The following is a 27,352-nucleotide window of genomic DNA, read 5'->3' as shown; positions in this document are numbered from 1 at the left end:
CTAAAGCAATGATATAAATGCTGTTAAGTTTTATTGTTTATTATTAGCAGTATATTCACTCTTCTGAGGCATTTAGAAGCTGCTCTCTGACCACCACCAAGAAGGGTTGTAGAGATAATGAATAGAGAGCCTGCCTTTGACCCATGTGTGTGAACCTTGCTTAACCTCTTGATATTCAAGGCAAGTTTGTAAGATCAAGTTTTAAAGAAGGTACTGATCTTTATGGTGGAGGGAATTTCCTCCTCTAAAAGTTCCTGATACTAATGAAATAATAGCTAGCATTTATATAATTCTCATTGTATACCAGGCACTGTGCTAAAAGTGCTTTACAGTTACTATCTTATTTGATTCTCACATCAGCCCTGGGGTAGGTGCTATTATTATAAAATCCACATTTTATGGGGGAGGAAACTGAGGTAGATAGAGATGAAGTGGCTTGCTCAGAATCACACATATTAAGTTTCTGAAGTTGGATTTGAACTCGTGGCTTTCTGATTCTTTATTCTTTGCACTCGCCAGCTATTCATAAATCACAAGTCCAGTCCCTTATTTTTTGTGATTTATGCAGAATGTAAGATCTTGAGGGCGGGGATTGTTTACTTTTTATCTTATGTCTCTAGCTTCTGGCCCAATCCCTAACACATAGTAGGACTTTAAATACTTATTGATTGATTTGTATTGGTGGAAGGAATTTTTCCCTAGGAGTTTCCTGACAGGCCTGGATAAAAATAAATAATTAAATAAACTAAAAACCAAAACAAACAACTCTCTTTCTTCCCCTTCCCCTTCATCCCCAACCCAACTGATATCTTCCCCACCAAATTCATACTGAAGCTAGCAGCTTAAATTAGGTTGAGCTACTGTTGAGGTTTTTTTCTCTACTTCTTGCCATTTTCCTTGTTTGGAGAAAAAGCTACCAAGCAGTGATATGGTCATAAGGCAGATGGACCTGAAGAAATCACTGTGAGGAAAGAGTCTCTAAATAATGGAGGTGGGTAGTGTCCCAGAGGATAGGAGCGTCAGTGATGAGGTATCTGTGATTGCTTCCACTATACATTTGGACAGATTATACCCACCCCCTCCACACTTTGGTAGACAGTCTTCAGGAATAACGGGGATCCCAAAAAATGTCATCTCCTGGTGATCAACCTTCTGACAATGAGTTTATCTGTGGTTTTACATGGTTCCATGAAAAATGTAATCATTGGTACCACAAAAACAAGGTTAAGTAAAAGAACCATAACAGAGGCAGTGAGTTCCATATGAATATTATGAACATGATATCACAATGGAATTTCATGATATTGAGGTGAAATTCCATTATAATCCATATTTAAGTTGGTTTTTAGACTTCTATAGAGTCCATCCCTAGACCCTTCCTCAAAGTCTTTGGCACAGACTTTGAAAATGTAGGGTCCTCACATGTGCAGAAATATTTGTAGCAGCCCTCTTTATTGTGGCAAAAAACTGGAACTGCGTGGACGCCCATCAATTGGAGAATGGTTGAGTAAATTGTGGTACATGAATGTTATGGAATATTATTGTTCTGTAAGAAATGGCCAGCAGGATGAATACAGAGAGGCTTGGAGAGACTTACATGAACTGATGCTGAATGAAATGAGCAGAATCGGGAAATCATTGTACAGGGAAACAGATGATCAATTCTGATGGACATGGCTCTCTTCAACAAAGACATGATTCAAACCAATTCAAGTGGCCTTGTGAGGAAGAGAGCCATCTGCACCCAGACAGAGGACTGTGGAAATAATTATGTTGTGTGACCATAACATAGCATTTTCACTTTTGTTGTTTGCTTGCATTTTGTTTTCTTTCTCATTTTTCCCTTTTTGATCTGGTTTTTCTTGTGCAGGAAGATAATTGTGGAAACATGTACAGAAGAATGGCACATGTTTAGCATATATTGGATTGTTTGCCATCTGGGGAGGAATTAGGGGGAAGGGAGGGAGAAAAAATTTGGAACACAAGGTTTTGCAAGAGTGAATGCTGAAAACTATGAGTATGTTTTGAAAATTAAAAAAAGAGAATGTAGGGTCTTGAAGACAGCTGGGTGGCTCAGGGGATAAAGCCCTGGCCCTGAAGTCAGGAAGTCATGAGTTCAAATGTGACTCAGATACTTACTTAGCGATGTGACTCTGGACAAGTCACTTAACCTCAATTACCTCACCAAAAAGAAAAGAGGATGTAGGATCCTGGAACCACAGATTTAGAGCTGTAACCTTTTATTTTAGAGATAAGGAAACTGAGGTTCAATGAGGTTAAGTGACTTGTCTAGTATCACAAAGTCAGTAGATGTCAAAAGCAGGGTTTGAATCCAGGTCTTCCTGATTCCAAATCTAAGTCACAAATGTTGTTGCCTCTTTAGGAAGCATTGGGGGACGACTTTAGTGGAGAACCACCATAGATTCATGTTGAATAACCAAAAAATCAGGGTTTTTTCTCCGACTATTCCAGTTCTTCCATTAGAATCAGAGTAGATGTACAAGAATACAAAAGCATATAAATTCTATCCAAGAGTAGACAAATTCTATACAAGAATTTATTAAGTACCTACTATGAGCCAAGAACTGCTAGATACCAGGAATACAAAGACAAAAGTAAATCATGCTCAAAAGAATCACAGATTTTTAAAATAAACTTAAAAAAATTTTTTTTTTTGAAGAGGCAGTTGTATTAAGTGACTTGCCCAAGGTCACACAGTTAGTGTTAAGTATCTGAAACCAGATTTGAACTCAGGTCCTCCTGACTTCAGGGCCAATACTCTATTGTGCCATTTAGCTGCCCCTAAGAATTGTAGATTTAGGACTGGAAAGGACTTAGAGGTCATGTAGTCCAGTCCCATCATTTTACAGATGAAGGAACTAAAGCCCAAAGATATTATATGACCTCCCCAAACTTATAGAGATGGTAAATAGCAGAGGTAGAATTTACACCTGGTTCCTCTGGCTTACAACTTAGATGTCCTTCCACCATTATAGTATAATTTCTAAATTCTTACCTCCTTACATACCATTGTCTTTATCCTACCTCCATTTCTCTGCCTTTATTCTACAAGCAGCTATAATGACTCCACAGAGACCCAAGATGGGGAACTTGGGTTTTATGCTGGCTTTGACTCTTAGCTGTATGAATTTGGGTAAGTTATTTCATGAACAGTGGACATGAGATTGGTTTTTTCCCTACAGTTACATGTAAAACAACTTTTTAAAAAAATATATATGTGTATGTTCATTTTTTACATAGTTACATATGAATCATATTGGGAGGGGAAAAAAATCAGAACAAAAGGAAAAAAACCATGAAAAAAAATAGAAGGAAAAAAAGTGAACCTAGCAAGTGTTGATCCATATTCAAGCACCATAATTTTCCTTCTGGCTGCAGATGGCATTTTCCATTCAAAGTTTATTGGGATTGCCTTGGATGAACTGAACTTGGTTCGCTAAGAAGAACCAAATCTATCATAGTTGATCATTATACAATCTTGCTGTTGTTTTACGATATTTTCCTGGTTTTGCTTACTCATCATTAATTTATGTACATCTTCACAGGCTTTTCTAAAATTAGTCTGTTCATTATTTCTTTTAGAACAATAATATTCCATAACATTCCTATACCATAATTTATTCAGCTATTCCCCAATTGACGGGAATCCATTCAGTTTCCAGTTCCTTGCCACTACAAAAAGGGCTGCCACAAACATTTTTGCACTTGTGGGTTTTTTTCCCTTTTTTAAGATCTCTTGGGATATCCATTAGCGATATTGCTGCATTAAAGGGTATATACAGTTTGATAGCCCTTTGGGCACAACTCCAAATTGTTCTCCAGAATAATGGGATTGTTTTTAGAATAACCAAAGAAGTCCTGGAATCAAATCTGGATCTTCTATTTGCACCTGTGTAACCTTGGACCAATCCTTTAAATTCTCTGGGCTTCATGTCCTGTATCTGGATAATGAAAGGATTGGACCAGATGGCTTTTAAAATCCCTTTCAACACTAAATCTGTGTGTTTTTGAGAGTTCTACTTTTGTTCCCTTTGAGCTCTGGAGCCCATTCTTCTTATACTATTATCTCAAATTCCATGAGCCTCAGTTTCCTTATTTGTAAAACAGGATTAAGAACATTTGCACTACTAGTAAGTAGCTAGATGGTGATATAATACATAAAGTGCTGAGCTTGGAGTCACAAAAGTTCAAATTTGGTTTTAGACGCTGAGAGATGCTGGGCAAGTCATTTTATTTCTATTTGCTTCAGTTTCCTTATTTGTAAAATGGGGATAATAATAACACCTACTTACCAGGGTTGTTATGAAGATCAAATGAGATAAAAATATAAAGTGCTTTGCACTGGGTTGTAGTAAGAAGTGTACTCGGCAAACCTTAAAGTTCTATATCTATATCTCTCTATGTACGTATGTATGTGTATAGTTAATCTAAAGTTCTATATAACATCAGTTATTTTTGAAACAAGCACAATATCTATTATGTCTACAATATTGAACTAGGTATGAAATGGTACAAAACTAAAGTAAGTTACAATCCTTGTTTTCCCAGGATTTTATAATAACACGATGGTTAGAATCTAGTATATGTATCAATCCTGTGATTGTGAGAAGTGACCTCTGGAATGGTGGGGTGGGGAAGGGCTGCCTCTGGTGTTTGGTGGTTTCTCCCCCTGTTGGAAATGCTATCAAATGATGGAGGGGGTGGGGGCTAAATTCATTACTTGGATCTCTGCAGTACCATGTTCTAACAAGCTAAGTGGTCATACACACTTGAGAGACCCAGTTGGGATGATTTAGAAGATCCAGGTAAGAATGTGATGGGGGAAGGACATAGAGATGGCCACATTTGAGGTTTTCTAGTGCTTGAGAATCCTCTAATCATAGAAATTTTAGGGTTAAAAAAGGATTTATTTTATTTTCATTTTTATTTTATGTTTGGCAAGGCAATTGGGGTTATATGATTCACCTAGGATCACACAGCATTAACATAAGTGTTAAATGGTCTGATTTGAACTCAGGTCTTCTGATTTAAGGTTTTTCTTTCTTTCTTTTTTTTTTTTTAAAGGATTTTTTAAAACCCTGGGAAGACTCATTGTACATTAACAACAATATTGTAAAGACAAACAATTTCAAAAGACTTAGTGGTTTTGATCAACACAGTGACTATACTTCCAGAGAACTCATGATAAAACATGCTACCTACCTCCATATAAGGGTGAATGGCCTTAGAATGTAGATGAAAGCATCTTTTTTCTTTTTCTTTCTTTATTTTCTCTTTCCTTTCCTTTTTTGCATTTCCTTTTCTTTTCATTTATTTTTGACTTGGCTAATAGAGGAATTTGTTTTTCATGGTTATACATATATTACATATGTAATTTTTTTTTGCCTTATTAATTGGGGGCAAGGGGGAGATGCAAGGGAGAAGATGTGAAACCAACAATAAAATAAAGCTGAATTTTTTTTTCCAATTCCAATTCCCTCATTTTCCAAGTGAAGGAACAGAGAGAATCCCAAGTTTGTGGAACTCAATAATGAAGGAGCCAGGACTAGAATCCATCATTCACAGAAGGGCCCTCATCTATTTTGTCACTTATGATTAGTTCTTATAGAGAAAGAATGTTTGTTGGGACATTGTTGGACAGTGGTCCAAATCTTTTACATGACCATAGAATATTGAAATTTGGTATTACTTAGAAAAACTAAGATCTGGCAAACTGTGAGTTCTAGCATGGCACATATTTTTTCAATCCCCAAAAATGTTTATGAGTGAAGCAAAGTGGGTGAGGTTTTCTTCAGTGTCCCCTGTCGTACCATCTCAGGCACTCATCCTCTGTGTTCACCTATCCCTTGACCCCTTGACTTATTCTGTGTCAGGTTCTTCCCTCCCCTAGCCCACCCCACTCTCACCAGTGAGCCTTCCACCTTAGGCTGAACAGAATAACTGGTTAACTTGATGAACAAATCTATATGAATGTTCCAATTAGAGAGGCAGTGGGAGTTAGTGGAGAAAACACTAGAATGAGACTAAAAAAACATGAGTTCAAGTTCTAGCTCTTTCATTGACTGTGTAATTTGGGGAGTTAATTAACCTCTCTGCTCTTCAGACCTTGCCTTACCCACACCTTACAGGGTGGTTGTGGGCAGGATCAAATGGGATAATGAATGTGATAGTGCTTTGCAAACTGTGAAGTGATCTATACACATGTTATTGCCATTGTTTGCACTTTGATCAAATGTATAGTGCCCAGGGGTGTACATGATCACTATATCATGATGAAAATGATTTGGAGAATAAATATCTGGAGCAATGAGGTTTAAAAGAACACTTTCAAATATCTCTTTATTTCTTAACATTACTTTTTAAAAAATAGAGTTCTAAGGTCTCCTCCCTCCAATTCCTCTCCCACTCATAAAGAAGGAAAGCAACTATGATATAAATTACGTATGTGAAGTTATGCAAAACATATTTCTATATTAGCCATGTTGCAAAAAAAAGCAACATGTGAAAGTGAAAAAAAGTATGCTTTATCAGTTTGTCAATTCTCTGGATGTTGATAATATTTTTCATCGAGTCCTTTAGAATATGCTTGTATCATCGTACTGATAGGAGTAGTCAAATCTTTCACAATTGATCATTGTTTCAGTGTTGTTACTGTGTACAATGTTCTCCTAGTTCCGTTCACCTGGCTTTGTCAGGTGAAATAAATAAAATTTCCCACGCTTTTCTGAAACCATCTTTCATCATTTCTTTTTATTATTTTTGTCATTTCTTATTAGTGAAATGGTATTCCATCAATAAACACAACACACTTTTTCAGTCATTCCCCAATGATGGATATTCCATCCATTTCCAATTCAAAAAGAACACTTTTTGATATTTGTTTTGGTTTTGTATTCACTGACATGTGCTTTTGTAGCTATTCTCAATATTATGTCTCCCCAGTCAGACTGGATGTTCTCCAGGGCAAAGATTACTGGGACTCCCAGAGAGGGAGATCATAATTCTTTTCCCTTCTGTATGCTCTACATAGGACTTTTTATCCAGTGAGTACTCAACAAGAAAATACCTATCAACATACATCCATTCATTTATTCATTCAAGAAGCATTTGCTAAGGCTTTTTAAAAAAAAAAAATTATTAAAGCTCTGGGCTAAAAACTGAGCTAGGAGCCAGAGATACAAAGACAAAACTAACCCTTGTCCTCAAGGAGCTTATATTCTTTTAGTGGAGAGATGTACAGCATGTACACAGATCAGGAAACACAAAATAGATGTTAATTTAATACAAAGTAATTTGGGGGTAGTTCTGGCAATTGGGGGCATTAGAATAATGCTCATATAAGAAAATGACTTGAGTTGATTCTTGAAGGTATTCTATAAGACCTCAAAGGTAAAGAGGAGTTGGGTTCCAAGCATGGAGTACAGACTGCAAAGGTACAGAGGTAAGAGAGAGAAAATTGTGTACAAGGAAAGTTTTGTACTAAATCGTTGTGTTTATTCAGGCAAATCTAACTCCTGACCTAAAAGGTTGAATGAATTTCTATTAAAACTTGGTTTTTCTACCTGCGGGAAATCTGGCTTGACTAAGGAATTCCTTCATTATTATAAATACTTTGCATAACCTTTCTTCCAGGGCTTAATAAGACTCTTTTTAAGAGTCTTATTTATATTTATTTTTTAAATTGATTCTGTTCTTTGCTACATCCCCTTAAATACCTCTTCCTCCTCACCAATTTCCCAACCCTGTCAGATTTTTTGTAACAAAAAAATTTAAAAATGGGGGGAAAAAAAGCAAGACAGCAAAACCAACCAATGAGCCAATTGTGTCAGAAAAATATGCAATATTCTGGGTATTTATTAAGTACCTACTGTGTGCCAGTCCCTGTATGAGGTATTCAGGATACAAAAAACACAGTGAAACTAGTTCTGAAGTCCCTCACAAAAGTGGGATTTGTAATAGACCTGAGAGGGAAATCATTGAAGCTTAGGAAATATTCTAGGTTATAAATAGATGCCTCAATGACCTAGGATTTAGGATCTCCTTGGCCTGGCTTTGGCTTAAGAGTATGAGCTGGCTCTTAATCCAGAATTGGAACAAGGACAAAACCCCCGGCAAACAAGGTGAGGCTTCAGGATAGGCTGATTCAGGAAAAGGGGAGGGCCCAGGAGAAGGGACCAAGGCTGAAGCTTAGAGAAGACTGAAAACCATAGACCTTTTCTCTCTCCAATCTGTTTTCACAGATTTCATACACCCTTGTACTTGACACTAAAGTGGATGCAGAAAGAGAGGGTACAAATCTTGTCTGTTGATAATTCTGTGTTTCGTGTGGGGAGAAAGGTTTTCTGATCTCCCCTAAAGGGAGCTCTTTCATTCTGATAAAAGAGAGGCAATCCCTAAACTTGCAAATGTCTCATAGCATTTATCTGCTCAAAAAACTTCTGTGTCTCTCCATTGCTTCTAGGGTAAGATATGAACTCCTTAGTCTGGTATTTAAGGTCATCCGGTCTTGTTCCAGTCTATTTGTCCAGGTTTATTTCAACCAATAAACCAGTAAGCATTATTAAGTGCCCTCTGTGTGCCAAGCTTTGGGGATACAAATACAAAAATGAGAGTCCCTGACCCCAAGGAACTTCCATTTTACTATGCCATATAGGACATGTGGGTGTATATATGAATACATATATATAATATAAAAATATTTTATGTATGTATATATATGTAAAATATAAAAATACAGGATCTATAAAGACAAAATACACAGACACAAAAAATTGGGAGTCAGATTGCTCTCACAGTGGGGCAAATCAAGAAAGACCTCTTGAAGGGATAATACATAACTAGGTTATGTATTGCCTAGCACAAGTACCTAGTTACCTTGTATATGGAAAAGGTTTAATGAACATTTAAAAAATTGAATTGAAACAAATTTCCCATCTTGTCCAGTTCTCTTGGAGCCCACACTCCAACAGGGGAGCTAGAAAGCAAACAAATATGGATAAACAAGTTATATATAGGCTCAATAGGAAATAATTGAAAGAGGGAAGGTACTAGAATTGTATTATCCTTATTTTTTGTACTTTTTGGGGTTTTTTTGGCCTATAAGTGAAGTGGTTTAATGGATAGAGAGCTGGGCCTAGAATCAGGAATACCTGAATCCAAATCTAGCTTCAGTTATTAACTATATGTTCCTGGGTGAGTTACTTAACCTCTGTCTGCCTCAGTTACCTCAATAGCAAAATGGGGATCGTACTCATTTTCTTTCCAGGGTTGTTGTGAGGAGCAAAAGAGATATTTGCAAAACTCTTAGCACAGTGCCTGGAATGTACTAGATGCTCCATTGTTATTTTTCATCTTTGTAGGACATTTAATAACAGATGCTTTAAAATGTCTGTTAAATGAATGGTGAATAAATAGGTATTGTTTCCTGGAGGCAGACACAGTTCTTCCCTCCATGGAGTTCTCAGTTTTCTGGGATTCTAAAAGTCAGACTAAAAGGGTAAGGAAGCGTCATAGAATTTTAAAGGAAAGGGTGCCCAATTCTACCCATAAAAAGAAATCCCCACTAAAATATTCCCAACAAGCAGTCATCCAGCCTTTGTTTGAAAACCTCCAAGGAAGTGGACCATCATTTTCTTTCTTTCTTCTTTTTTTTTTTTTAAGGAACTTTTAAAAAAATGATAGCTTTTTATTTTCAAAACATATGCATGGATAATTTTCCAACCTTGACCCTTGCAAAATCTTGTGTTCAATTTTCCCTCCCTCCCCACTTCTTCCCTAGATGGCAAGTAATCAATATATGTTAAACATGGTAAAAATACATGTTAAATCCAATATGTGTATACATATTTATATGATTATCTTGCTGCACAAGAAAAATCAGATCAAAAAGGAAAAAAATGAGAAAGAAAATAAAATGCAAGCAAACAGCAACAAAATGAGTGAAAATGATTTGTTGTGATCCACACTCAGTTCCCACAGTGCTCTCTCTGGGTGTAGATACCTCTCTTCATCACTGAACTCATTGTTGAAGAGAGCCACGTCCATCAGAATTGATCATTGCATAGTCTTGTTGTTGCTATGTTCAATGATCTCCTGGTTCTGCTCATTTCATTCTGCATCAGTTCATGTAAGTCTCTTCAGGCCTCTCTGAAATCATCCTGCTGATCGTTTCTTACTGAACAATAATATCCCATAACATTCATATGCCATAATTTATTCAGCCATCCTCCAATTGATGAGCATCCATTCAGTTTTCAGTTTCTGGCCACTACAAACAGGGCTGCCACAAACGTTCATGCACATACAGGTCCCTTTCCCTTCTTTATAATCTCTTTGAGATATAATCCTAGTAGTAGCACTGCTGGGTCAAAGGGTATGTACAGTTTGATAACTTTTTGAGCATAGTTCCAAATTGCTCTCCAGTATGGTTGAATCCGTTCACAGTTCCACCAACAATATATCAGTGTCCCAGTTTTCCCACAAACCCTCCAACATTCTTCAATATCTTTTCCTGTCATCTTAGCCAATCTGAGAGGTAGTGGTATCTCAGAGTTGTCTTAATTTGCATTTTTCTGATCAATAGTGATTTGGAACACCTTTTCATATGATTAGAAATAGTTTCAATTTCTTTGTCTGAGAATTGTCTGTTCATAGCCTTTGACCATTTATCAATTGGAGAATGGCTTAAATTTTTATAAATTTGAGTCAATTCTCTATATTTTAGAAATGAGACCTCTATCAGAACCTTTGAATGTAAAAATGTTTTTCCAGTTTATTGCTTCTCTTCTATTCTTCTCTGAATTAATTTTGTTTGCACAAAAATTTTTAAACTTAATATAATCAAAATCATCTATTTTGTGTGCAATAATGAATTCTAGTTCTTTGGCCATAAATTCCTTCCTTCTCCACAGATCTGAGAGGTAAACTATTCTTTGTTCTCTTAATTTGCTTATAAGGTTACTCTTTATGTCTAAATCATGAACCCATTTTGACCTTATCTTAGTATACAATGTTAGGTGTGGGTCCGTGCTTAGTTTCTGCCATACTAGTTTCCAATTTTCCCAGCAGTTTTTGTCAAATAATGAATTCTTATTCCCAAAGCTGGGGTCTTTGAGTTTATCAAACACTAGATTACTGTAGTCTTTGATTATTTTGTCCTGTGAACCTAACCTATTCCACTGATCAACTTCTCTATTTCTTAGCCTGTAATGAGAGAACCATCACTTTCCAATGTGATCCGTTCCCCTTTGGGAAAACTTAAAAAATTGTTAGGAGGTTTTTCTTGATATCAAACCCAGATTCAACTCTTTAGAATTTCCACTGTGTCCTAGTTCTTTTCTCTGGGATCAAATGGATTAAGTCTAATTTACCTCTTCTTGATGATAGTCCACTGTTCCCATTTTCCCCTTGAATATCTAATTGGCCAGGCTAAATATTCCCATTTCTTTCAGTTAATTCTTATATGTCCTTTATCTTTCTGGTTGCCTTTCTCCGAATGGTCTCCAATTTATCAATTTGGTTTTCAAATTGTAGTGCACAGTCACCGCTTTATTTCTGGAAGCTGTGTTTGCTGCTAAGATTACATTACATTTTTTGATTACTTTGTCAACTTGAAATCTACTAAAATAACCAAAAAAACCTTAATAATGACAGCTAATATTTATATAGCATTTTAAGGTTTTCACAGTGTTTTAATTATGTTACCTCCTTACAGCAATCTACAAATTAAGTACAGTTATTACCCCCCCCCCTTTTTTTTTTTTTTTTTTACAAATAAGGAAGTTGAGGCTAATAGAATTTGCCCAGGATCCTACAACTAGTAAATAACTGAGGCAGAATTCAAATTTATATCTTCCTGATCCTAAGTCTGCCCTCCACCCACAATGCCACATATTAAAAAAAAAAAAAACCCAAAACAGGCTGTTTGGATTGTCCAAGCTAGGCAGTGATGTATCCACAATTGATTTCAGACTCGCCTCAAAAATATATACAAGGAGGGATGAAGAAGGGAAGCCAGAGCTCATGTGTCTGTTGGCCAATTCAGAAGATAAATGGGAGTGGGGGTAGGTTTAGCCAAAGACAGTTCTATAAGACCTGATGCATCAATGAATAACACACAGTGGTGATAACATGGAGAGTAACAGTGTAAGAAAGGAAGGATAAATGATTTAGTTGTCCTGAGGGCTCTGGATAAGGTTATTAAGAGAATAGGTGCCAGTAACTATTCATCAGGCACCCACTACATACCAGGCTAGGCACTGTACTAATTGCTGGGGGTACAAGAAAGACAAAAATGAAATAGTCCCTCCTCTCAAGAAATGTGCAGTCTATCAGGGGAAATATATACACACACACACACACACACACACACACACACACACACATATATATATATATATATAGTATGAAATACATACACATATATAATATATATACATATACATACTTTATTAATATAGTCACAGCTAGAACTCCATCACTAATAACTTGTATAATCATGGGCATATGAGTGTACTGGCTAGATCTCAATTTCTTTGTCTTTTAAATGGTGGGGAGTAGAGAATTAAATGGGATAAACTCTAAGATCTCTTTTAGCTTTGCAGTTCTAGGATTCTATGTCTCTGGGATTATGTTTATGTGAGCTTATATTCATGACTATTAGATTGAAAGTAGGCTCCAGGAGACTTACATGAACTGTTGCTAACTGGAGTAGAACCAAGAGAACATTGTACAAAGAAACATCAAGATTATGTATTGATCAATTCTGATGGGTGTGGCTCTTTCATTTTAGTTTTTTATTTTTAAAACATATGCAAGAATGTGGCTCTTTTCAATAGCGAGGTGATTCAGGCCAGTTCCAATGATGTTGGGATGAAGAGAGCCATCTGCACCCCGAGGGAGAACTGTGGGGACTGAGTGTGGATCACAACATAGTATTTTCACCTTTTTTTGGTTGTTGTTGTTTGCTTGCATTTTGTTTTCTTTCTCATTATTTTTTCCTTTTTGATCTGATTTTTCTTGTGCAGCATAATTGTGGAAATCTGTATAGAAAAATTGCACCTATTTAACATATTTATAAACATTATATAACATATCTAAACATTATAAAGTTATAAACATAACATATTTAACTTTGGATTGTTTGCCATCTAGGGGAAGGAGTGGGTGGAAAAGAGGGAGAAAAATCATTTTTGGAACAAAGATTTTGCAAGGATAAATGTTGAAAACTAGTATGTGTTTTTAAAATAAAAAGATTTATTTTTAAAAAGTAAGTTCTAGCTTACATAAAATCATTTCTCAGTCAACAACTGATTTGAAGTAGGCTCCAATATATATGAAATCATTTCTGTTTTGTACATTATATTTCTGGTATACAAGTATTACATCTTTGGGATTTTCTGTTTTTATTTGTAAGGAGAAAGACACATATATACACTAACACACAGAGACAGAGATAGAAAGACACAGAGGCAGAAAGAGATCAAAGAAAGTTTTCTTTAATATGTAAATAGATTGTGGAGAATGATTAATAAGGTAAGGAGCTGTGGTGTGTGTGTATGTGTGTGTGCGTGTATGTGTATGTATACTAAGTCTACCAACATAGAGCACCTTTAATAGCTTAGTTTTGAGGAATGTCCCAAGACCCACAGAAGTTAAGGAACTTACCTATATCCACACAATTAGTAAGGGTCACAAATATATTTGAAGACAATTTTCTTTGTTAGGTCTAAGACCAACTAACTCTCTTGTTTTGCCAAATACTTACCAAAATGACAGAATAATTCCATAGCTGGTCTACATGATTCAAAAGAATAAAACGCAAGTATGATTTAGGGTTGGGGTGAGGAGGATGACCTTTCTTTAAAAAAATACTATTTATTTTTGACATTCATTTTTAATGATTCAGAGTTCCAAATTTTTTCTCTTAATTATCTTCTCTATCCACTGAGAAGGCAAGTAACATGATATGAATTGTATATATCAAATATATATATATGTATGTAATACACATATCCATATTAGTCCTGTTGGGAAAAAAAGATAAATAAATGAAAAACCAAATATGGAGGAAACTTTCCTTATTTGAATTTATTTTTTAAAATATTATTTTATTTTTCTCAAACATGTAAAGATAGTTTACAATATTTACCTTTACAAAACCTAACCCAAATTCTTTTTGAGTTCCTTCTGTCCCTTCCCTACGTTAAGAAGACACTATATCAATTATACATGTGGAATGATATAAATTAGTCATTTTGCCATTAGTCATTATTGCCAAAAAAAAAAAAAAAACAAGAAAAAGAGAAAACTATATTTCACTTCCTCTAAAGGCTCTTAGCATCCTTCATCATAAGTATCCAGGAATTGTCCTGAGTCATTGTACTGATCAGAGTACCCAAATCTCATAAGAAACTCTTTTGATGTTACATTGTATTTATCCAGAACAAAGAGGATGATAATCCTGCAGCACTGTTGTGATCATACATTGGGAGTTCTAGGTTCAGTTGTGAATGTGACATTTTTGGAAAGTCATTGATGAACTAGAACATATCTAAAGGAGGGCAACTAATATAGTGAGGGGACTAGAGCCCAAATCATATGGAGGAATTGGAACTTCCTACTCTGAAAGGGAAATGATTTAGAATAATAATAATGATGATAATAATAGATAACATTTACATAGTATTTTAAAGTATTTGCCAATTATCTCATTCAATCCTCAAAACCCTGGAAAGTATATGCTGTTATTATCATCCCATTTTACAGATGAGAAAACTGAGTCAGAGAGAGTAAGTGACTTATGCAAGGTCATACAACTAGCAAATGTTTGAGGATTTGAACTTAGGTTTTCTTGAATCCAGGTTCAGTTCCATCCACAATTCAACCAAGCTTCCTCTACTACATGGCACTTTATGGTCTGCAAAATGTATTATCTCAGTTGATTCTCATAACAACCCTGTGAGGTAGTTGCTATTATCACCCTCAGTTTACAGATGAGGAAACTGAGGAAGAGAGAAGTTAAGTGGTTTGCCCAGAGTCACATAAGAAAGGGAAAATCTGAGGAGGATTTAAACTCACTTTCCTCACTCCAAGTCTAGGTGTCTATCCATTGTACCAGCTAGCTGTCGTAGGCAGAACAAAAAGAGACATCTAGAAATATTTGAGGGAGCATGTGGAAGATCAGATTTTTTTTCACTTGCTCCCAGAGGACAGAATTAGGAGCAATTGGTTGAAAGTTAAGAGGGTGATTTAGATTAGTCAATTGTGTATCATGTTACCTTCATTCCTGAGTGTCTTCCTTTCTCTTTCCCTTGTAACAAAAGACAAAAAGAAGAGGAAAAAAAGCAGGCCAGCAAAACCATCTCATTCACTAATGGTATCTGAAAATATATGCAATATTCCAATCAATTTATCTTATTTGAACAGAATTGTCTCCTTAATTAGATCATTAGCTCCTTGAGGGCAAAAACTGTCTTTTGCCATTGTTTGGATCCCCAGCACTTAGCACGGAGTAGACGTCTAATAAATGTTGACTGACTGGTTCATAACATTGACTGTTTACTAAGTCAATACAAAAGCAAAAATGAAAACAGTCTTTGATTTGTAAAGGAGCCTTGCTTGACATAAGGAAGAACTTCATAAGAAATAAATCTGTTTAAATGAGTGGTGATGTATCACTTCACTGAAGGATCATTTGTCACTCTGGAGAGGAATTTCTGTTTTTGCCCTCGGCCCTGTTAGATGACAGCTGAGATTCTAGGACTCATTGGGGTCATATTGCCTCTCTTTGCCTCAGTTTCCTTACCTGAATAAATGATGAGATTGGACAGGTAATCTCTAAGAAGCCTTCTAGGATCCTGCTGGGCTAAGTGAAGCAGAGCCCACAGAGAACCTGGTAATCTGACAAATCAGGGTGTTAGTTTGTTAATAGAAGAGGGTGGAAAAATGTAGGCTCCAGGTAACATCCCTCAGTGGTAGGAGAGTCAAGGAGCTGAACTCAAATGAGTTCAGCTAGGTTACAGAGAGGAGATTGTGGGAAAACAATTTCAGTGCTGGTCTTGGGGACAGGGAGAACAGTTCCATAGATGTCTGCTCAGTTGATTAGGCTCAGAGTAACTTCTCCTTAACCCCAAATATCCTATTTTTGTTCCTTATGTTGGCCATAGGGAAATATATCATATCTATTCAAAAATCATTGCAGAAGAGACCTTAGTAAGGGTCCTCCATTTTACACCATTTCCCCTGCCTCTCTGCAAATCCAAATTTTCCTTTCCCTTCAAAGTCCAGTTCAAGCCTTGCCTCCTCCATGATTCTTATAGTTCTCACTGATGCTTCTCTTATCTCTTATAGTATCATTCCTTCTTAATTATGTTCTCCAAAAGTTTACTGAGTTTGAAGTAAGCTTGAGGACAAAAATTGAGTTTTGTATAGTAGAATTGCAAGACCTCAGTGTTGCAAGGAACCTCAGAACCCATTAAAGTTCAATCTCTAAGGAGGAATATCCTCTCTAATATTTCCAATAAATGGTTATCTAAGGTCTACTTGAAGACCTCAAGTGATTGGGAACTCACCACCACCCAGCACAGCCCAATCCATTTTGGCTAATGGTAATTGTTAGGAAGCATCTCCTCTTCCTCTGTGCAGTTGTTATCTTTTGCTCTTTTCACTGACCTCTAGTGTCAAACCTGCTCCCTCTTTTACACACTGCCCTTCAAGTATCTGGAGAACCAGTATCACTCCATGATAATTCTTCTCTTTAGGTTAAATCATAAATCTACTTTCTCTCCTTTCTTTTCCGCCCATTGAAAATAAACAAATAAAAATATGCATAGTCAAGCAAAAAACATTTCTACATTGTCCAAAGGAGATTATTCTGCACCCTGAGTCCATCATCTCTTGGTCAAATAGCATGTTTATCCTGGGTCCTCTGGAGTTGTTTGGTTATTGTTTTGTGTGGAGTTTTTAAGTCTTTCAAAGTTGTTTACCTTTACATTGCTGCTATTGTATAAATCCTCTTCTTGATTCTGTTCATTTCAATTTGTAGCACTTCAGCTAAATGATGCAGTAGAGTGTCAGCCTACTTACTAGTTGTAAATAGTTACTGAGTCTCAGTAGTCACTGAGAAAACCCTGTTTGCCTCAGCTTCTTCATCTGTAATATGAGCTGGAGAAGGAAATGACAAACTACTCCAATATCTTTGCCAAGAAAACTCCAAATGGAGTCACAAACTGTCAGACTCAACTTAACAACAAAATGTTTTCAGCACCGAGGACAGAGCACATTAAGGATTTTAGATGAGTCATTGAAGATATTGGTCTCAGGCTGGTGGCCAAGTTTCTGTACAGTATGATCCAAAAACAGGTTATGATTTGAAGGAGGGAAAGGGAAGAGAAAGAGGGATAAACAATTTAATCTTACCCTAAGGAAAAAAGAATGACTTTGGGCTAGAAGGTAGCTTTTATGTATTTATTTATTTTGATTATTCTTACTCCTCTGTTCTTCACATCAAGATCACATAAGAATTGGATGATTTGGGTAGAAGATAGGTCTGGAACTGTCACTGACTTATGAACTGATAGCAATTAAGTGACTCCTCTGGAACAGTTTTGTTGCCTGTAAAATGAGTTTGTTAACTCTTGTCATGCCAACCTACTTCAGAACCTTTATCTATTTATTTATTTTTGCTTTCTTTGGATGTTTTTGAATTTTTTTTTAAATTCAGTAGTATTTTATTTTTCCAAATACATACAAAGATAGTTTTCAACATTCATTTTTGTAAGACTTTGTATTCTAAATTTTTCTCTCTCCTTTCCTTACTTCCCTCCTCCTCAAAGCAGCAAGTAATCTGATATAGTTTAAATATAGGCAATTATTTTAAACATATTTCCATATTTGTCATGTTGTGCAAAAAAAAAATCAGATCAAAAGAGAAAAAATGAGAAAACAAACAAACAAAAAAGGTGAAAATACTGTACTTTAATCAATATTCAGTCTCCATAGTTCTGTCTCTGGATGTGGATGGCATTGTCCATCTCAAGTTTATTGAAGTTGTCTTGAATCACCTCATTATTGAAAACAGCCAAGTCTATCACAATTGATCATCACATAAATTTGTTTTTACTGTGTACAATATTCTTGTAGTTTTGATCACTTCACTCAGCATCAGTTTATGTAAGTCTTAAAAAAATTTAAGTGAAAAAAGCAGCTTTAATTTGCACTCACACAATCTCTCTTAGAGTTGTCTTAAGAACCACATCAATCTAGAGACAGCCATTTGCATCTAGAAAGAAAATTGTGGGGACTAACTGTTGTTCACAACGTAGTATTTTCACCGTTTTTGTTTGCATTTTTTCTTTTTACCTGATTTTTCTTGTGCAGATGATAATTGTGGAAACATGTATAAAAGAATTGCATATGTTTAACTTATATTGGATTACTTGCTATCTAGGGGAGGGGGTGGGGAGAAAGGAGGGAAAAATTTGAAACACAAGGTTTTGCTAGGGTAAATGTTGAAAACAATCTTTGCATATATATATTTTGAAAATAAAAAGCTATTATTTAAAAAATACTCCCATACACACATATATGCCATTAATCAAAATGAATTTCCACTCAGGACATATCTGAAAATTTATCTTGAATTTTGATCCTTGAGTCTAAGACCTCTTTGTCAGGAGATGGGTAGCATGTTTTATATGTGTCCTCTGTGAGTCATTACTTGGATCAAAGTTGTTTGTCTTTAAGGTTTTATTGTTTGTTTAGCTGCATATTATATTAATTACATAATCATATATGGAATTTCTGAAGAATGTTGGAATTGACTGTGAAACATGGAAGACACAGGCACAGGAATGCCCAATATAGTCCGTATCAAAGAAGGTGTTCTGCTCTATGAGCAAATCAGAATTAAAGAACTCAAAAGAAATGTGACATGTACAGATTTGGAGATGTATTCAGTGGACTATTTGTGTCCAACTTGTGCTAGAGCCTTCTAAGTTCATGTTCTTCTGATCATCCAAAGTCAGAAACGCCGTACTTCAATCTCAACATAGTAATGTCATTTTGGCTCTCTTCAAAGACAAAGGACAACTGATAATAATAACATATTAAACTCCACAATCGACATATCTACTTTTTGAACCAAATATGAATGAATAACCATCTATGGGTCAAAGCAAAGTGGAAAAGAAAAGCTCATTGGTAGCAAGAACAATTTATCATGTTTTTATTTTCATCACCAGTACTTAGTATAGTGCATTTTTCCATAATAGGTATTTAATAAATGCTAAAGTGAATTGGCTTAAGAATTTGAATTCCTTTGAGAATAAGTGAGATGTTAGACTATTCACATAAAAAAAAGAAAATAAAAAGCTATTATCAAAAAAAACCCCATCGATGGTAGCTCACATTTAAGATTTGCAAAATGCATTGGATACATTATCTTGTTTGATCCTTATAACACTCCTTTGAGATAGGTGCTATTGTTTCCCCCATTTTACAGAGTAGGACAATGAGGCACAGAGAGGTTAAGTTAAAAGGCCAATAGTTAGTAGGAGGAGTTTGCCACTAGACTGGACCTCAGGCCTTCCAGTCTTCAGCTTCAGTACTGTATCAAGATACTCTCCCTCTCACATAAGATAGTAGGTGAGTAAATGCTTTAGGAAGTAGGAAGAGTTATACAAATGTGAGGTGTTAGTATCATCTTTGTTTTACAAATGAAGATCTTTGGGCCTTGGAGAGTGAAGGGACTAACAGTAGAACCAAGATTAGAATGCAGGTTTCCTCTTTCCACCATATGTGCAGTTGTCAGCATGAATGTCCTTGAATTTGCCACACGCTGGAAAATGTTTCTTTTGTATCTCTCTCACATATATCCATAGATTGGGTGAAATCTATGTCTTGGTCACTAATCTCTGGTTTAAAAAACCAAACCAAATCACCACAATTTAGCCACTGAATATTTCAGGAGATGATGCCTTTCTGAGTTCTCTAGAATCACATGTCAGAGCTAGAAGACACTACTCTAGAAAGCCCTTGTTTTTACATATAACTGGCACCCGGAGGAAAAAAAGGACATGTCTGAAGTTAAATGTCAGAGACAGCATTTAAACCTGGGTCTTCTAACTCTAGATCAGTGTTCTTCCTCCCCTACCATTCTACTTCCTGGCTCATTTTTGGGAGAATCCTGTTTTGTCACAGCCCTGGGACTTATGGGATATTTCTCATCTCTTCACAGTGTGGTGTGCAATGTAGCAATGGTGTCTGGTAGCAATGGAGATACAAGGACAATGAAAGAAATAATTCTTACTGTCAGTGAACTTGCATTCTAATAGGGGAGATGTCAAGCACACACACATATTTATATATATACATATTTTGTATATATGTAAAGTTTATCTGCACACAAAAATATAAATATATATGCAGCATAAATATAAAGTTTATCTGTATGTACACATGAAGTAATTAAAATAACAATAGCTAGCATTTTTTTTTAGCACTTTATTAATATACAACTTTATCTTCACAACAACCCTGAGAGTCAGATGCTATTATCTCCATTTACAGATAAGGAATCTGAGGCAGAGAGAAGTGGCTTGCTCAGGGTCATGCAGCTAAGGAAATGTCAGAGGCTGGAGTTAAAATAGGATATTTCTGACTTTAGATTCAGCACTCTATCCATTGTGCCACATGGGTGCCTAGTGAAATAGATGATAGTTTGGGAACATGGGCAATAGTTTGTGTGTGTGTGTGTGTGTGTGGTGTGTGTGTATACGCTTGTATCCTTTCCTATAAACCCCTTCATAAAAGAATGTTTTTAAATGCATAAAATAAAAATCATTATATTATAAAAGAAACCAATAATATTTAAATACAGTTATCAAAATATTTTAAAAATAAAATTCATGGGGCCCGTTATGACTTAGTCAATCAAGTCTCAGGATGACATGGTCAAGTCCAGTTTCTTATTGACACTGGCTGCCTGATTTGGGCAAATTACTTATCAGTACCCCCATAGGTACTAATTAATATGCATTGGGAGAAGGAATTTCTTCCTTTAGAATTCCCCATATTAAACTGTAGGTCCAAAAAAATCTTTTATGTTACCTCTTTGAGTATTTGTTCTCACTGGATACATGCTGCGACCCCGTTGTGTTTGCCATAATAATAATTGATGATAAATTTATATATACCTTTAAGGTTTGCCAAGTCTTTTACAATGATCTTGTTGGATCTTCACAACACTGGGAAGTAGGTGCTATTATTATCCTAATTTTACAGATGAGAAAACTGAGGCAGACTGTGACTTATCCAGAGTCACACAGCTCTTGAGTATCAAGGCTGCATTTGAACTCAGCTCTTCCCGAGTCCAGGTCCAGCACTTTATCCTCCCTCCCACAGCTAACCTCCATTTCATTCCCAGGCAATAGTGACCTCAGGAATCACCTAATCACACACATCTCCGCTTTCCTTGCAGTCGCATCAAGAGCAATGTGGATGGGCGATACCTGGTGGATGGTGTTCCCTTCAGCTGTTGCAACCCAAACTCTCCCCGGCCCTGCATACAGACCCAGCTCACCAACAACTCTGCCCACTACAGCTATGACTACCAGACCGAAGAACTCAATCTGTGGGTCCGTGGCTGCCGGGAGGCTCTGCTCCTTTACTACAGCAATATAATGAACACCATGGGTGCCATTGTCCTCCTTGTCTTGCTCTTTGAGGTACAGATTTGGTCTGTTTGCTTTTAGGGTTACATAGAAGGTATGGTCAGTAAGGAATTTGTAATGAGACCAGGCAAGGAAGGTCCTCTCAACCTGTGGGTTTTAGAAGGCTGACTGCTTTAAAGTAGACTTAGCTCTATCATAGACCAGGATGCACCCACTCCATAATAGACTGCAATGACAGAGATTCTAGTGTTTGTATAGCACCTTTATGTTTGAAAAGCACTTTACCAATGTCATCTCATTTAATTCTCACAATCTTGAGGAAGAAATATTCTTCTCTCTCTTCCTCCTCCTTCTTCTCTCCCTTCCTCTCTCTCTGTCTCTCTCAACAAATAGAGAAATTTAGGCAGAGGTTGAGTACTTTGCCCAGGGTCACACAGATAGGAAGTGTATAAGGCTGGATTTGAACTTAGGTTTTCTTGCCTCCAAGTCTAATGCTCTTTCTGCTGAACTAAAACTTGAACTTAAAAAAACAAAACAAAACATCACAATAGAGAACTTGTGTGTATGGGATAATCATTAGTATTACAAAGGCACTTATGGAACAGGATTCTCATATTTTTATATTAGGAACTCCCCAAGGGCATTTCAAATTAATGAGCACATCAGTTGCACAAAATGAGTTGTGCCTCTTTTAAAAATACAATTTATAAAATTGAAAGAAGGGAAAAAAGAATAATAGAATTTTTAAAAATTACTTCCACAAACTTAAAAAAAATATGACACCAATTGAGTAGGGAACACAAAATTTACAAACACAAAATATTATTCTGTGAACTAATAGAACAATTGGTGAGTTGGGTGGGCTCAATCAAGGAAGATTTCTTGGATGAGGTGATTTTAATCAGGGAAGGATTAAGGAAAGCCTCTACCAAGTCATCGAATTTAGCTTCCTGTAACCAATCAGGACGACACTTGCAATGTCCCAAGGCCTTTACCATTTTGAAAGATTCCCTGGGGAGAGCCACAACCCCTTTCAAAATCCTGATTCTGAAAATGTGGTAAACCTAATAGAACTAAACATTAAGTTCCACCTGTGGCCTCCTTAAAATAGCACCCTAAATTCTCTGAATTTTTTCCTTCCCTCTCCCCAGGTGACTGTTACGGTTGGATTACGCTACCTACACACATCCCTGGAAAGCGTGGCCAATCCCGAGGACCCCGAGTGTGAGAGCGAAGGCTGGTTGCTGGAGAAGAGTGTGTCAGAAACCTGCAAATCTGTCCTGGAGAGTTTGAAAAAATTTGGCAAAGGCAGCCAGGTGGAAGCAGAGGGCGACGAAGGCGGCCAGCCCCCGGTGGCCAGCTGAGGTGTTTCTAGGGAGCTCCCGCCGGGGACACACCCACTGAACAATGACGTACAGAGAAACGGTGGGACTCAGAGCGGCTGGGGAAACTCTGTTCCCCTAATCTAATATACATTCAAGACCCCCAGTGAAGAATGACCATCTTGAAGAAATAAACCTTTCTTAGTGGTTGGGTGAATGGAGGGTCAAACAGGAGGGTTACCATAATGCTGGCTCTATTTGCAAAGGGGTCTCCTTCCAGTTCAGTCTTCCTGGAGAAACCTTCAAAGGCTTCCTCCCTTCCTTTTGTGGGCCTCAACCCGCAAAAGGGCAAGTTTTACCAGAAGAGCAATAGTTATATTCACAATTATTCTTGCTCCCCTACTACATAAATGTGATCCCAACATCTACATGGGATGTCTGCCTATATTCACACTCTCTTCTCCCCATTCTTCATCCTACTAAGTGCTTCACTTAAAAAAAAAAATCATTTCCCTTGCATACTCTTTGGGCGGGTGTCACTCCAATAATTCAAGAACTTGAGACCCGGTCTGGGACTCTATTCTGTGTAAGGTGGAGGGGATGCCGAGAGTCCCCTTGCTACCTCCAGGTCTGCTTCATTTCCAAGACCATGTATACAAAAGCATCATTTGAGAACTCTAGGTGGGATCACGTAGAGGAGTCTGAAAAATTAACTGTTCCTTTTAAATTGTAGGCCAACTCCTTCGCACAGTTGATGACCGTGGGGGGGGACAGATGAGGGATCAAGATTTCTCCTGTCCCAGATGGGCAGGACTTTCAATACAATAGGGTGGTCCTACAATAGGGTGTGAGCAAAGAAGAAAAGTGTTAGCCCTTTCCCTGTTGAGACTAAGCATGGTCTTGGACAAGAGTTCCTCACAGACTCATTTTAGATAGAGCTATGAGCAGAGTGGGTCAAAGGTCACCTTGGTAGGCACATGGCATCTCACAACCTTCACTTACACTCTATTAAAAACACCACACTGGAATTTTTTCTTAAAAAAAAAAAAAAAAGATCATATCTCCTCTCTGGGAGTAGGGATGTCTCCTAAATGAAACAATATTTGCCCTTTGGGAAGTGTTGTGCATCTCTCTGGGGGTAGGGACATGGGGATAAGACTAAGCAACCCGTAGGACTTCACAAGCAGTTTTCCCAACATACTCCGGGCCTCCCAGGTGAGAGATGGGAGGTCCATATTCCTGGGATGCCTGTCTTGAAGAAATGGCCCTTTTGGCTTTTATCCTAAGCCTAATGACAAGAGGAACCCAGGTCAAGGTACATTCAGGTACAGTATAAGAATGGTCTTGCCTCCAACCTAAAATCTTGAGATCAGGCCAAGGCCAGTACTCATCACAGCCCTGAAGGAATGGTTCCGGGATCTGCTGCTTAATTGGATCTCCATTCAATTAAAGACCCATTTTGCAGTTCTTGAAACCAAGGCTAGAAGAGGGAACACAGTTTTTTTGTTGTCAGGGCTGAAGGGGGCTGCATATCTATCTATCTATCTATCTATATCTGTAGATATATAGATATGTTTCCTACCCCCTCCCCAGTGACTGCTTCAATCCAATCAAGGCATTTGTGGTCCAAATGAAACCCAAGTACCTTTCACAGTCCACCCCTCGCCTTCTTACTTTATATATATTCACCATGATGGGAACTTCCGAGGTTTTAACATTACTGATCTGACTAGGTACCACCACTTTTTGCTCTACCTTTGTGAATAGAGTGAAACACTATGGAACCTTGGATAAGGAAGCCAGGACTCCAAGTTGTAATCTTTGCTTTGCCATTGGGTTTACTGTATATACAGGCAGTCTACACAGGCTTTTTTAACCTGCAATTGAGGGAAGATACAACCCGAAGATTGCATTTTTTTCTTCCTTCTGCGGAACTGGAATGTAGGCCAGCCTATTCTCAGAGTAGATGAAGACATTTAACTCAGGTGCCAGCAACAATTTTTTCTGACCCAAAGACCCTGTATTAATTAAAAAGTTCTTTCATCCTACGGGAAAGCTATGTATTAACTACTTATACTTGTGCCCCTGTCCAGGGTCAAATGCCACCATGCAAATGCTATTTTAGGCTCCCAATTGTACTTATACTATTGTCAGCTGTAACATAGACATTAAAAACATTTTAAGAAAAATGTTTGTTAAATGAATATCACTTAATATAATAACACTGCCTAATGTTAATATTAACTGCTGAAAAAACATTTGAGACATTTCTGCTTTTAAAAATCATTATCTTATATTGGTGATACTTCCCATTGATCTATTGAGGATGCCAACTTTGATTATTAAGATTATCCAACTAATCTCAATTTGTGTCTAAATTTAGACTTCATTTTGGTTTTTAAACGAAAAATAACCTAAATTATTCTTTTAAATTTCCATACAGAAACATTTGTAGGCCTAATTCTTTGAATTTTTTGATGGTCTGCTTTAGCTGACACACATTCCCATAACCACAGAGATCTAAAGGAGGCAGCAGAAATATGGGACTGAGTAATTTCAGCCACCTTAAGGATGTCAAATCACCTCATTATTAATAGCATGAATCCTGGCAATTCACAAATAAAAAATTCTCTGGGAAGATTCTATGGAGGCTCTGCTCACCTGCATCAATGATTAATAAAGTTTTATCTTCAGCCACCACTTCTGTCAATCCTCACTTTCACTGGTGGCATAAAGCTAGTCTTCCAATTGAGCAGTTCAATTCTCTATTTATTGACTATCTGTGGTACACAATATAATTTCAGGCATCATGGAGGACATAAAGATAAAATAGTTTCTGTTCTCAAAAGACCTAAATCTAGGAGACACAGGGCTTGATTTACTGTTCCTCTAGCTTTGTGTCTGACAGTCTCCCATATTGGGAATATATTAGGAACCATACTTGATGACCCAATGTCTGGCAATGATTCCCTTTCTTAAATAAGCTGGGCTGGTGCTACTGCAATAGATGCATAAATTTGTCGCCAGCTCTGTGCCTGAAACTGTTCCAGATTGGTAAGTAGGGTCTGCTGGCTTCCAAGAGCCAGTTTCCAAGAAACTGAGTTATTTTTGCATCATGGTAAGGCATCAAAATAGAATTTTAAGGGAAGCAGGGATTTATTATTTAAAAATCAAATAAAACCCATCATGAAATAGAAGCTGTTAGTCTATTTAGAACACTTAAGGATTGTAAAGGATTTGTGCACAGACTGAGAACATGGAACAATTATCTTTCAGGTCCTAAATACAGCTAGCTAGTAACTTCAAGGCATATAAATCTTGAGTAACCTTAATATAGTTAAGAAGATTAACTGCTAGCTCTGCACCTTCCCATCCCAACCAGGACACTCTTAATTCGGGGCAACCTGCCAGGCTAGCAGGTTTATGGCTTAGTCAAGACAGGATAAGACATTAAGTTCCTTCCTCTTTTTATGATTAAACAAAACTCGCTCCAGTGACAGGAAAAGATAGCAGCCATGAGAATTCAAAAGGTTTAGTAGGGCATTGATAGAACTTGATATTGACAGAGTGTCTTTGAAAAATCATTAAAATTAAAGGTGACAGAGAAATGGAAGGAGGGAAGAATTTAGTAGGAATCTTCCTAAACAAGGAAAATATAGGACCATAAGCAAGGGAACATACTATCTTTTCTTCTGAAAGTGGAGTTTGAGTAGAAAAATAACAAGCTAGAGATCAAATTGATCCAAATCCTCCCCATCACTTGCCACTTGTTTTTGAGTTTATTTCATTTCCCAAAGGGAAGAATTAGGTATAAAGTGCATTTCTCTTATACAGTGTCTGCTTTCTCTGTTTTCCCATTAACTAGTTTGGGGAAATTTGTCAGAAGCAGTAAACTTCTTGTTCCTTTTCTTAGATAAGATTAAGCCTGCAATGTCTGATATAACAAGAACAAGGACCTAAGATGAGGAAACTAGAATATGAAAATTTCCGAAAGACCTGAAATCTACACATTTTCTAACAAAATCTAAGTCTTTCAGATGTGGGAGCATCTCCAGCAGTCCTATTTTCTTCTTGGACTTAGATCCATGATTCACTGTAAAAAGGTCACAAGCTGTCATATCCATTTAATGTGCAGCTTAATGAAGCAAAGTGATGACCAAGCATTCTTTGGGAAGGTGAAGAGAAGGGTTCAGTTAATGGTCATAATTGACACTAATAATATAATCATCTTAATTTACAGCTTAATACAAATGCCCCACATTGTCAGCAAGGTGAAAGGGTGAAAACAGTTCCAAAGCATTTAATATGATAAATTTAAGAAAGGGTAATAGGCCAGTA

General features: G+C 36.9%; 1 protein-coding gene across 1 annotated transcript in view; it reads left to right on the top strand.

Annotated features, from left to right (window-relative positions):
• Positions 1-24,444, top strand: part of PRPH2 (peripherin 2) — a 30,797-nt gene extending 6,353 nt beyond the window's left edge. The window contains exons 2-3 of the mRNA XM_051996973.1: positions 21,500-21,746; positions 22,844-24,444. Coding sequence (XP_051852933.1) covers positions 21,500-21,746; positions 22,844-23,056 — 460 coding nt within the window. The 3' untranslated portion in view covers positions 23,057-24,444. The remainder of the gene's footprint in view (positions 1-21,499; positions 21,747-22,843) is intronic.
• Positions 24,445-27,352: the final 2,908 nt, after the last annotated feature.

The sequence above is a fragment of the Antechinus flavipes genome, chromosome 4 (assembly GCF_016432865.1).
Source record: "Antechinus flavipes isolate AdamAnt ecotype Samford, QLD, Australia chromosome 4, AdamAnt_v2, whole genome shotgun sequence".
Classification (NCBI taxonomy): domain Eukaryota; kingdom Metazoa; phylum Chordata; class Mammalia; order Dasyuromorphia; family Dasyuridae; genus Antechinus; species Antechinus flavipes.
This window is presented reverse-complemented; position numbering and strand designations above follow the sequence as displayed.